The sequence below is a fragment of the Bison bison genome, unplaced genomic scaffold (genome assembly GCF_000754665.1).
Source record: "Bison bison bison isolate TAMUID 2011002044 unplaced genomic scaffold, Bison_UMD1.0 scf7180017864124, whole genome shotgun sequence".
Classification (NCBI taxonomy): Eukaryota; Metazoa; Chordata; class Mammalia; order Artiodactyla; family Bovidae; genus Bison; species Bison bison.
The window spans coordinates 150,872-164,081 of NW_011494696.1; the positions used below are offsets into that span (position 1 = coordinate 150,872).

The 13,210-nt window shown below is 45.7% G+C and overlaps 1 protein-coding gene across 1 annotated transcript; it reads left to right on the forward strand.

Annotated features, from left to right (window-relative positions):
* Positions 1-565: 565 nt before the first annotated feature.
* On the forward strand, positions 566-9,741 carry LOC104988329 (pregnancy-associated glycoprotein 1-like). The gene is made up of 9 exons (XM_010839611.1): positions 566-636; positions 1,710-1,860; positions 2,839-2,956; positions 3,055-3,173; positions 4,503-4,696; positions 5,634-5,750; positions 7,421-7,562; positions 7,650-7,748; positions 9,437-9,741. Exons 1-9 carry the CDS (start codon positions 584-586, stop codon positions 9,584-9,586), a joined length of 1,143 nt encoding a protein of 380 aa, XP_010837913.1. The 5' UTR covers positions 566-583; the 3' UTR covers positions 9,587-9,741.
* Positions 9,742-13,210: the final 3,469 nt, after the last annotated feature.

Consider the following 13,210-nt stretch of genomic DNA (forward strand, 5'->3'; position numbering starts at 1 on the left):
TGCAATTGATGTACCACTCTGCCCTAAATTTTTGATGCAGACTGGCATCACAGATGCCCCTGATATCTGACATTAGACCCACTAACTAAAGCCAGTTGTATGTCCCTGGGCTGCCCCTGAGGTCTTCACTTTGCCATTTGACAACTTACCCTCCTAGCAATCTCCTCTCCAATGAAGACAGCAATGCATATCTCATGAAGTGGCTAGGAATATGACATGAAGCCACAGATGTCGAGCATGGCCCCTAGTATCCATTTTCATGATGTTTTTAGTTTTTTTCTCCAAGTAGGCAAGGTTCTACATCTTTGTAGATGTCCATGCAGATCACTTTGATTTCCTAGCCAAGCTTCAACGAAGAGATTACACTTCAATTCTCTCTATTCTGAGAAGCTTCAAAGGCTACTCGCCAAGGACACTGATGAAGGTAAAGATTTTATCGAGACCTTTGTGTTTATTTCAGATCTTTTAGTGGCCTAAACGGGAAAACTAGGGTAGGTCAGAGCATATATAACTAGGGGCTCTTGGTCACCACTACACGCTAGGAACCCAAACTTCCCCAAGTACTTGGAGCCAGGAAGGAAGCATGAAGTGGCTTGTGCTCCTCGGGCTGGTGGCCTTCTCAGAGTGCATAGTCAAGTAAGTATGGGGACAGTAAGCCACATCATATTCCTTTCTCAGATTTTTGTTTTCATCTGATTATTCTTCCACCCATCAGGTTTAGAAGGGAATGGAATATCTCCCTAAGAATCTTAAAGTCCAACTCTTTCTTTGTAACTTGCTCTAGGAACTGTAGATGCCAAGGTCTTATGTCGATATGCATGGCTGCACAATTCTTGGGGTCCAGTCAAGTCGTGACCTATTGAAAATGCAACTCCTTGCAACTGTTCAGTGCACAGTCTATGCAGATGTCGATGTGGTCCTGTGGAATAGCACTTTTCTACATTTTATTCAACATGTCCTCTTTTTTTCCTGTCTACTTCAGTGTGTATATGTCTATGTCTGCATCTCTGTATCACTGTCATTTATCTCTCCACCTCTTTGGAAGTCACTGGGAGTGTATTTCTCTCTGAGTTGTTTTCTTTTAATTTTTCATTTAATTCATCTTTCCTTCCCAAGCATCTGAATTTCCCTTACTTGTTCACTATAACTTGGATTCTTCTTTCAACTCTCTCTTCTCTTTCAACTTGGAGAAAGATACACTGTTTTATATACACTGATTTATATCTGACAAGCACTGTGACCACAGCCAACTCAGAAACCTCTTGCATTTCAAATTGCTCCCTTTTAAAAGAGGATAAGAGTCCCCCTTCTACCTCCTTCCTTGAGGTTCTATGAGATGGATAGAGTAGGATGGCAACAGCAATGCTAATGGCTGTCATTGTTGAGACTTCCTATTTATCAAGTACCTTATAGCCATCACTTCACTTATCCCCAAGATATTCTATTTGTGGGTTTGTTGTTACATTTCACCATTTTACTGAAGGGGAGACTGAGACACCACATTGTCAAATGGCTTACCCAAGAATGCAGAACAGAACCTGTATTCAAATCTATGTCCTTGCCATGGTATATGCATAAAATTCTGATAATATTGTGCCTCATAACATGATTAGAAAGTATACATGGCCATTACAATAACAGTTATACCTTAACACTGACAGCTTGTTGTAGCATCTTCTTTGTTTTCTTTGTCACATGCTTGGTGAAAGAATACCTCTAAGGAAAGTGAAGACCATGAGAAAATCCCTCAGTGGAAAAAACATCCTGAACAATTTCCTGAAGGAACATGCTTACAGACTGTCCCAGATTTCTTCTCGTGGCTCAAATCTAAATTTTCACCCCTTGAGAAACATCAAGGATGTGAGTATTTTGGGAGAATAGTGCTTCACAGCGCCCCCTGGTGCTCTAGCCTAGCACCGGGGCTCATCTGGAGGTGCCAAGTGGGATGTTGGAGTTGGGGTTCCTGCAGGAGGCAGAGACACTGGAAAACAGGGACCCCACCCAGAGGAGAAGGCACTCTTATCCTTAATTGTCAGTCTTTGTGACTGGGCCTGGCAATTACCAGGTGGCAGGTAAATATCCATTTCTATTTCAAAGATGTGTCATTAGTTTGAGGGCGATTGTTCCTTCTGAACTAAGTGAGCCACTCAGTTACAGATGAAGAGTGAACCATCACCGATCAAAAGGTACAACCAACTGCAAAGCAATTGTGAATCCTCAGGTAGAGGAATTCAGTTTCCACAGATGCAAGAAACACAGCAGTAAAAATTTATTGAACCAGTAGTCTGTTTAAGGCCATAAGAATCTAACACATTGGTTACTGTTTTTAGATTAGCCAAAGGGCTTATTTTGTCTTCAAGAATGTCCATGACAGCCTGAGAGATAGGCAAAGAGTAAATACATGTCAAGTGAAAGGGTCACCTGTGTGGTGTTGATTGCATGTGGGCTGAGTTTAGAGGTAGTGGCAGAGGTTGATCAAAAAGGACCTCCTGGAGAAGGGGTTGCTAAGGCTGGGTTTGAAGAGACTACACAGCTTCTCAAGTGAAGGCACCCAGACTACCCTGTGTGTCCAGCATTCCTGGATGTCCAGTGGTTATGCCTCTGGGCTTCCCATGCAGGAGGTACCACTTCAATGCCTGGTCATAGAGTCAATATCCTGCATACAATGTAGCACAGGAAAAATATATCAAATGCAGATACCTCTGTGACCAAAGTCTGTGAGCTGCACAGTGGTTAGAAAGTGATCTCAAGAGATATGTGATACCCAGAGGGAGGCATCAGTGTGGGAACAGTCGGTAGCCAGTTCAGCACTAACCCACTCCCTCCTTTTCCCTATAGAGGCTCTACGTGGGTAACATCACCATTGGAACACCCCCTCAAGAATTCCAGGTTATCTTTGACACAGGCTCATCTGACTTGTGGGTGACCTCCGTCTTTTGCACCAGCCCAACCTGTTGTGAGTATAGACACCCCGTTCTTGGACCATCTTTCACTTGCCCTGCCACCCTGTTTCCACCCTTGGCACCTGATGACACTCATCCCTTGTGTCTGCAGCTACACATGTTATGTTCAGACATTTTGATTCTTCCACCTTCCGGCCTACCAAAAAGACCTTCAGCATCAACTACGGTTCTGGAAGGATGAAAGGAGTTGTTGTTCATGACACAGTTCGGGTAACAGTGTAACAAATGCTGAGTCAGGACTGGCTGTGGAGTGACCACTTCTTGCAAAACAGAGGCAGGACTATCTGGCAGGACACTTCCTAGCCTATCTCACATAGGTATTGGCCATCTTATCCATAGGATCATGTCCCTGGGGAGGCAGTGCCTGCGGTGACACATGAGCAAACAGATTAGCTAACCCAGAGAGTCGCTTGAGGTGTGGACTTGCAGCTGCTCTACCTATGAGCAGTTCAAGGCTCATTTTTCTGGGTGTGGGAAGAGGGGATAAAAGCACCCACTTTTGACCTACTGAGCTGGTCCTGAGTCAGGGAAGTCAAGTGCCCAGTACAACGCGGACCACTCGGGAGGTGTCACAGTTGGCTCGGTGTCTCGCTTCTATGGACTTGTTTGAAAAAAAAAAAAAAGCACCCACTTTTATCTTCACAGACTGTTCCAGGCTTTTTCAGGTGATAAGTGGTTTAATTCTGCAACAACCCCACACAGCAGTTACTCTGATTAGTTTCTCTGACATATGAGAAACTGAGGTGCAGACAGCAAGGGCCTTGCTGAGGGCACACATGTGGTAAATGGTGGAGTTAGGCTGGCTTTTCAGGACTGAAGTTGCTGTAAGGCGTTTGGGGACAGGATAAAACTGATCTGGGGACCCTAAGGGCAGACAAGGGCTTCAGGTATCCAGAGTGGGAAACTGGAGGCCTGAGAAGTCAAGGGGCCTGATAAATGAGTTCTCACTCTAGACGACCCTTGAGAGTCTAATAAACCTATGGCCTGCCTCGCCCAAAGTACTTGAGTAGTTCTGCTCTCTCTCTTTCTCTCTCATACACACTCACACAAATACACACGTATCCCCAAAAGGGAATTTCCCAGGCAGTAATTTCATAGAACCCTGCAAGGAAGATTGTGCTTTCGGCTTCTGTCTTCCTGGACAGATGCAGAATTCCCAGTACATTACAGAGAATGCAGTCCATTCGTTATTAGGTCATAGTGATGCCAAAGAAAAGGCTATCTTGCTCTCGATTGTTTTGTCCATAAGGTGGCACCAATGGGACCTGGCCTGACTCTTGGTTGCCCCACCTGTACAGAAGCCACGAGGCCAATTTGACTCACTCAGGTGGTGTTTTTCAGAGGGGCAGATGTTTTAAAATTCACAGCTTCTCTCAAATGGAACCCAAATTCCCCTCCCATCTTGGTCTAACCATCTGTGGGCCACCGAAGACAGAGCCCATCCTCAATTCTTTTCTGAGGATTTTATGGCAATGCACCCCAGCCCCGTCCTAGCCCCTTTTCACATACCTGTAGTGGGAACACTCTTCTCTCCCACAGATTGGGGACCTTGTAAGTACTGACCAGCCATTCGGTCTAAGTGTGGTGGAACTTGGGTTTGATGGTATACCTTTTGATGGCGTCATGGGCTTGAACTACCCCAAACTATCCTTCTCTGGAGCCATTCCCATCTTTGACAACCTGAGGAATCAAGGTGCCATTTCTGAGCCTGTTTTTGCCTTCTACTTGAGCAAGTAAGTCTGAGATGGACAATCCCTTTCTCCAAATTAGCTGTAAGATGCTTTCAGTTGCATGAAAATTATAGAACACTTGATAAAGAATTATCCTGTGAGATAATCTAACCCAGGATTACTATGGCCCCAGGGCCCTACCTGGCTTCACCACTGGCTTTTATAAATAACTTTGTATTGGAACACAACCCTACTCCTGAGCTCAAGACCAGTAACTTGGTCTAGGGTGGGGTGAGTGAGATGGAAGACTAATGGAAGGTAACAGGAATCAATTGAAGGAAAAGGCATTAGGATTTGCTTATGAATTTGATAAGGAAAGAAGGTGAAGGATCATGGATATCCTTCCTTCCTCATTAGCATTTCACTGGGAGCCCAGGATCAGCTACCCAGTTTGTAGGAGCCAGTGAAAATTGAAAATGTGGGACACAAAAGTGTGAGACCCCTTGTTCAAGAAATATTAAACATTCCAAGACAGGGAGAGCAGAGGTGGGGTCCCTTCTGAGCTCTGAGGTGGAGCTTTTTGGACAGTAGAGGTCACAGGCCAGGGGAGGCAACTCTGGGTGACCAGAACACACACCATAAGAACTCCCAGGCCTTGATTTTCCTGAAAAATGACAAGGTGGACAAAGAGAAAGCCAAAATGCTTCAGCACCCTGTACTCTGAGGGTTTCTGAGCACTAAGGTCGCAGGAGGTCCAGGGCATCTTCAGAAGACATAGTGGGTGGAGCCCAGCCAAGTGATTCAGCTTCTAACCTCCTCTGTGCCACTCACTAGCCAGTAACAGACCTCAGTCTGGATCTCACTCTCTCCTAGATGCTATTTCTGCATCTGTACATGGAGACCTTATTAGGGCCTTGATGGGTGGACAAGCACAGCTCTCACACAGTGCTGTTGTTACTGTCCTCCAAGGATCCGCACCCCGCCCCTCTTCTCCATACAGAGACGAGCAGGAGGGCAGTGTGGTGATGTTTGGTGGGGCGGACCACCGCTACTACAAGGGAGAGCTCAACTGGATACCACTGATCCAAGCAGGCGACTGGAGTGTACACATGGACAGGTAAGCCTCTCCCTCTGAGGATCAGCCCAAGTGATGCTCCTGCTACTGTACATGGACACAGCCAGACACACACAAATGCATTCTAGACACACAGTCACACAGACATATACACCACCCACAATGACACAGACAGACACACAGACACATGGAAACACACAAGCAGACACATATAAACCTACACAGAGACACATAAAAACATGTATAGCTAGTCAGAGACACACAAGCACACACAGAGACACATACAAACACACATACAAACAAACACACAAGCACATGGATACACAAACAACCCATGGGTTCATAATCCCCAGGCCTTCTGAGCCAGGCTCAGATCAGGGTCCTAAAAGGCACCGAGAGGTCTGTGCTGCTGGTAGAGGGCTGCACCCACTGCCCTTTGAGGTGGGGAGCAGGGTTAGAGGACTCTACAGTGTAGTGGACAGAGGATCAGGGAGAATTTCACCAGCCTGAACAGAGTTATGATAAGAAGACCAACAATCGAGGGCTACCTAGGACATAGGAAGTTATCAGTACAGATAAATGTCTGTTTAAAAACAGGGAAGTCCTGAGCAAATGGAGAAAACAGGTCTCCTTAGGGAGCAGCTACCCTAAAGTGGTTAGAGGTTGGCTGCAGTCTTAAGACGTGAAAGCAACTAATAAAAAAGACACCCTACGTCATGGGCACAAGTGGGACAGGGGCTATAACAGAATCAGGAAGGTGGGATCCAGGAGTGACCTGAGGACAAGAGGCATAATTGATAGGATTCTGTGTGATACCCTCAGGCAAAAGCCGACCTCTCCTTTGGGGTTTCTGTGTGCTAGTCATGTATTTCCTGGCCAGGGTCTCAGGGTCTGAGCTGGTTGTAGGAGCAGTGCTGGCAGACACCCTCTCCCAGAGGAGCCCCTCCCTCTCTCCCACCACTATGAGAATCTGCTGCCCCAGTGAATCTCCATATTCACTCTGTGTGTGACCCATATTTGTTCACCATCAGCTACAGCTCTCTGGATGTTTCTCATTGTTTTCTCAGTCTTCGTTCACTCACTAAACAGACAAGCATTAGGCATCCACTGTGTGCCAGGCACTTTAGGGAGGCAAGGAGAATAAAACTTGCCCTCACATCTAAGAAGGCAGATGTACATGAAGTGACCTGCCCACATAGTGCATTGTGACTTTGGTACATGCTAGACATGAGGAGGAGAAGGCAATGGCAACCCACTCCAGTACTCTTGCTTGGAAAATCCCATGGATGGCAGAGCCTGGTGGGCTGCCTTCTATGGGGTCACACAGAGTAGGACACGAGTGAAGTGAGTTAGCAGCAGCAGCAGAAATGAGGAGGGTCTACAGAGAGTGACCAAGACAGGAGACTGATAAACACCGGGAGAAAGACTTCCCTGAAAACAATACAATTAAGCTGGAATCTGGAAAATGAGAAGAAATTTGCTAATCAAAGGGGAGTGGAGTCTTCTTGGAAGGAAGACCATCCTGTGTCAAGGTGAAAAAGAGCCTGGTGTATTCAAGTACTGTATTCGAGGATGTCAAGAAAGGTGCTGTGTTGAGAGCAAAGGAAAAGAGGGCAAAAGACGAAGGGCTGTTTAGGAGACAGTTGGGAAGGGGGCAGCTCTGGGGAGACTCAGAGTGACCTTGATGCCCGCTTTCTTCCGTTGTCTCTCAGCATCTCCATGAAAAGAAAGGTTATTGCTTGCTCTGGTGGCTGCAAGGCCGTTGTGGACACTGGGACATCACTGATTGAAGGCCCAAGAAGACTGGTCAATAACATACAGAAGCTCATCAGAGCCATGCCACGGGGTTCCGAGGTAGAGGGTCATGCCCCAGGGTCACTCTCAGGTTTCACATACAACAAGGATCACCAAGGCCAACCTCTCTCCCTCTCTCTCTAACAGTACTACGTTTCATGTTCCGCGGTCAATACCCTGCCCCCTATTATCTTCACCATCAAAGGCATCAACTACCCAGTGCCAGCTCAAGCCTACATCCTCAAGGTGAGGGGACAAAACTCAGGGGTGTTTCTCTAACTGGAGCTTGCAGGAACACTTGGGCTGCTGCTGGGAGGAGGGTGGAGTCTGCAGGCCATGTCACACCATTGCAGATGCTGCTGAGCCCTGTGGCTGGGCCAGTGCCTGCCAGAAAACCAACCACTTGAGATTAAAGGACAGTCTGGGACACTGATCTTCCTGAAATAAATGTGGAGATGCCACACCATGCTGGCATGGTGGGAGTCACAAGGAGAGGGGAACACTAAGATCCTCAGTCCTCAAAGAGCATCAATTCACTCTGAACCCTTAGGTGCATGAACATGGAAGTCAGCTTCAGCAGTCCCTGAAATAGACCATGTTACAAAGAGAATGGCTGGGGACAGTCCCAGTCTGATAGCCCAGCATAAGTTAACAGTTTTCCTTCCCTTCTCAAAGTTTTCCTGGTTTTGATGATAAATTACATGGTCACCCTAGTTCTCAGCTGCCATTTCCCCTTGCTCTGGCCAGGTGCCTCCTTTGTGAGTTGGGATACCCGACCCCTCTGAGGGGAGGCTGGATGCTAAGGTGAATAAAGCATGCACAGTGATTGCTCAGCCCTGGCACAGTGTGGAGGCTTCATGTCAGCTCCCTGTGGGAGTTCAGAGCAGGCTGATGGGCTCAAAGAAGGCTTTGAAGAAGGGAGGGAATTGCAGGAAACCACAAACACATTGAGCCATATGGAGGGTTGCTTGGTTCTAGGCAAAACTGCACAGAATTCCATGCAAATGGCATCTCAAGGTGGTCTGCACTGGGGCACTAGGGACTTACTAGGGGTGATGAGGGCTATGGACTGACCACTGGGGTTGGGTAACCAGAGTAGGTTACCCAACCAAGCCAGAAGTGGCCAAAGAGGGTGAGTGTGGGGCGAAGGAGACTTCCCAGAGTTCCTTAGTTAAGTTTTCAAGAACGTGTTGTGGGCACTGCTCTATTTAAGATGGATAACCAACAACAGGATGCTGTGTAGCACGGGAAATTCCACTCAGTTATATGACAGCCTGGATGGGACGGGGATTTTGGGGACCAGGATACATGGATACATATGATTAAGTCCCTTTTCTGTCCACATGAAACTCAGAATATTATTAATCAGCTATGCTCCAATACAAAATAAAGTTGTTTTTAATAAAGTACAGATTGTGGAGATGCAGGAGGAGAACAAGTATTCTCTGCAGAGAAAACAAGGAGCAGGAGTCAGAAGAAAGGAAACAGGGAGTGAGGGGAACTATGGACACACTTGTTCTTTCCTAAATAATTATATTGAAGTATGGCTAATCTTCAGTGTTGCGTTAAGTTCTGCTGCACAGCAATGTGACTCAGTTATACACATAAAAATATATATTTTCTTATTCTTTTTCATGTGTTTTATCACTGGATAGTGAATATAGTTCCTTACGCTCTACAGAAGGACTTTGTTGTTTTTCATTCCTCTGTTTCCCCAACTTCCAGTCCTCTGCTCACCACACGCTTCCACATGGCAACCTCATGTCTTGGCCTTCTTTGGTTTTGGATGAACTCTCATATCCCCTGCTCCTGAGAAAACCCCTTGATACTTATCAAAAGTGGGAAATAAAACAAATAATTGTTCTAGGTTGGGATATTGAGGGAGTCACCGGTAAGGGCTCATGCTGACTGGTGTGTGTCTCTGACTCCCCCAGGATTCTAGAGGCCACTGCTATACCACCTTTAAAGAGGACAGATTGAGTCCATCTACAGAGACCTGGATCCTGGGTGACGTCTTCCTGAGGCGGTATTTCTCGGTCTTTGATCGAGGAAATGACAAGATTGGCCTGGCACGGGCAGTGTAAATCCTGGGAGTGGTTCAGGAATCAGTAAGGCCGCTCCTAACACACACTCACTCACACTTTGACCACTCCTGCCCAGAATGCTGGTGAACTGTATTTGGTGGTCTGCATACCCTATTCTCAGTAAAGAATAAAGGGTTTCACTCTTAATGGTGCTGAAACAAATGGGTGCCTCTGTTTGGGTCTGGGAGGTGTACAATGATCGGGAAGGATCTAGAACCAAGTCTGAATAAAAGTTGAAAGGAGCCCAACTCCAACTGGCTTCAAGAAAAAGGTAGACTCACTGAAATGATTCTGGGAATCCAGGACACAAGAATCAGAGGAAAGACAAAGATCTCAGTGACTGCACCCAAGAAATCAGAAGTCATCAATTCTCTCTTACCCTCGTACTTTCCCTTCACTCTTCTTTCATGGTCTTAGCCTGGCAACTTTCTTCCTTAAGACTTCTACACCTAGTGAGGGAGTCCAAGCTACTTGCCCTAGGGTGTTAAATCCCAAAGGCATCGCCTAGTAAGGAAAGAAGATTGCACACATCAGAGTTCAAGGGTGTTCTCTGAATGACCCACCTCAGTTCACACGTACAGCCCAGATCAGCCATCCTGGCAGGGACAAGGGGTCTTCTGACTGGCTTTACATGGTCTTTGGCCCTGACCCAGCAGCACACATGATTGTCAATTTCCTCCAGAACTACGTGACTGAAGCTGGAGAGGCAGCCCCAAGGATAGTGACTGGCAGATGGTCTAGGCCATGGAAGAGTTTGTCATGACCCAACAACTCCACCACATCCTCATTCAGAAAAATTATAAGGGGAAATGAAATAGACTCTCTTCGTCCCATCTCATATGATCTTGTCATTTGGCTTGTCTTCCAGGGGATTTTGGGTGAGGTACTTCATGCAGAGCTGATTCCCTCTTGTTCCCACACATCAGTCACCAGCTCTCTGCCACATATGCCTGCTCTGTCCTTTCCAGTCCTACTTCGTAAGTGGTGGCCCCAGTGGATCCCTGAGCCATACCCCGCCTCCAGGGCACAGAATGCCACTTCCTTGGCCTCCAGTGCTGCTGGGGAGAATGCAACACATGTATCGGTGAACCCAGGGTACACAGAGCCTTCAGCCTTTCTGAGATTCTTCCAGGGGTGGAGCTACAAACTATTTGCTCGGAGCTGCCATGGTCAGGCACTTTTGCAGTGGAAGCATCCGTTCTTTCCACCAGGAGGCCCTCAGAAGATGCCTCAGCTGAGACAGCAGAGATCAGTGGTTGATTTCCCTTCCGATTGACTGGTTTGATCTCCTTGTTGTATAAGGGACTCTCAAGAATCTTCTCAAGCACCACAGTTCAAAAGCTCAATTTTTTCCCATTCACCCTTTCTTACGGTCCAGAGCACACATCTGTACATGACTACTGGCAAAATCATAGCTGTGTCACTGCAGACCTCTGTAGCAAAGTGAATCTCTGCTTTTTAATACACTGTGCAGGTTTTTCATAGCCTTTCTTCCTTCCAAGGAGCAAGTGTCTTTTAATTTTGTGGCTGCAGTGAAGGTATGTAGTGCTTTTGGAGCCCAAGAAAATAAAATCTGCCACTGTATCCACTTTTCCCTCATCTATATGCCATGAAGTGGAGTGACATGAGGCCATGAATGTTGAGTAAATTTTTGTAAATAGTTTTTTAAATGTTGAGTTTTAAGCCAGTTTTTGCATCTCCTCTCCTCATCAAGAGGCTCTTTAGTTCTTTTTTGCTTTCTGCTATTAGGGCAGTGTCATCTTCATTTCTGTGGATGTTGATATTTCTCCCAGCAATCTGTATTCCAGTTTGGGAATTATGCAGTCAGCATATCGAATGATGTATCCTATACAGAAGTTAAATAACTAGAGTGAGAATGTATACCTTGTCACATTTCTTTCACAGTTTTAAACCTTTCAGTTGTTCCGTGTCTGATTCTAACTGCCACTTTTTGACCTACATACAGACTTTTCAGGAGACAGGTAAGGTGATCTGGTACTCCCATTTCCTTAAGAATTTTCCATAGTTTGTTGTGGTCCACACAAGGAAAGGCTTTAGCATAGTCAGTGAAGCAGACAGAAAGGTTTTCTGGGATTTCCTTGCTCTCTATGATCCAATGGATATTGGCAATTTGATCTCTGGTTCCTCAAACCAGTATGTACATCTGGAAGTTTTCAGTTCATGTGGTGTTGAAGCTTAGCTTGAGGATTTTGAATATTACCTTGCTAGCAAGTGAGATGAGCGCATTGCATGATAGGTTGAACTTTCTTTGGAATTGCCTTTCTTGTGGATTGGAATAAAAACTGACCTTTTCCAGCACTGTGGACACTGCTGTTTTCCAAATTTGCTGACATATTGAATGCAGCACTTTCACAGCCTAATTCTTTAGGATTTTTAAATAACTCAGCTGGAATTCCATCACCTCTCCTAACATTGTTTGTAGTGATGCTTCCTAAGTCCCACTTGACTTCATACTCCAGTATATCTGGCTTTACATGAGTGGCCCCAGCATCATTCCTATCCCGGTCATTATGATTGTTTTTTTACAGTTCTTCTGTGCATTCTTCCTACCTCTTCTTAATCTCATCTGCTTCTGTTAGGTCTTTGAATTTTCTGTCCTTTATTGTGCCCATCCTTGCATGAAGTGTTCCTCTGGTAGCTCCAATTTTCTTGAAGAGATCTATGCTCTTTACAATTCTGCTGTTTTCCTCTAATTCTTGCACTGTTGACTTACAAACACTTTCTTATCTCTCCTTGCTATTCTCTGGAATTCTGCATTCCATTGTGTAAATCTTTCCCTGTCTCCTTTGTCTTTCACTTCTCTATTTTCTCAGCTGTTTTTAAGGCCTCCTCAGGCAACCCCTTTTCCTTCTCACATTTGTTTTTCTTGGGGATGGTTTTGGTGACCACCTCCCATACAATGTTGCAAACCTCCATCCATAGTTCTTCAGGCTACCAGCCCTAATCCCTTGAATCTCTTTTTCATCTCCACTACAAATTCATAAGGGATTTGATTTAGGTCATAGCTTAATGGTCTAGTGGTTTTCCTTACTTACTTCAATCTAAGCCTGAAAACTGTTTGCTTCTGCCTAACCATTGGTGCCAGATCTCCATCCATAACTCCCAATAGGTGTGGAGCAAAAACACACAAATTGAGGACTGTTACCCTGGGTTTCTGCTTGGCTTTTCACATGCTTAGCTCTGTGACCTTGATCAAGTCCCTGAACCTCAGTTTCCTCATCTGGAAAATGGGCACCATGATGATAGTTCCACCTTATAGATTGCATGTGTGTCTGCTAAGAACAAGTGGCCCTGAGAGGGCTTTCTGGGTTCCTGAGTCTGGAACAATTATGAATTATTCTGCCACATGGGGAGAAGGAAATTTTCTGTTTAGAGGTTATGGATGCCATGCCCAAGGCTAAATATCGATTCAAGCCAAATGACATCTATCTCTGAACCATGACACAGAACTCTGACTGAGATGATGCGTCTGTTTTCCTGGCTCCCAAAAGAGCTACTGATTACTGACTCAGATTACTCCCTTCCCAGCCTTACCAGTCAGCCTTTCCTTATCAACTACTTCTAGCTTGAAATCACACTGCAAGGAGAGTTGTAAGGCTTTTA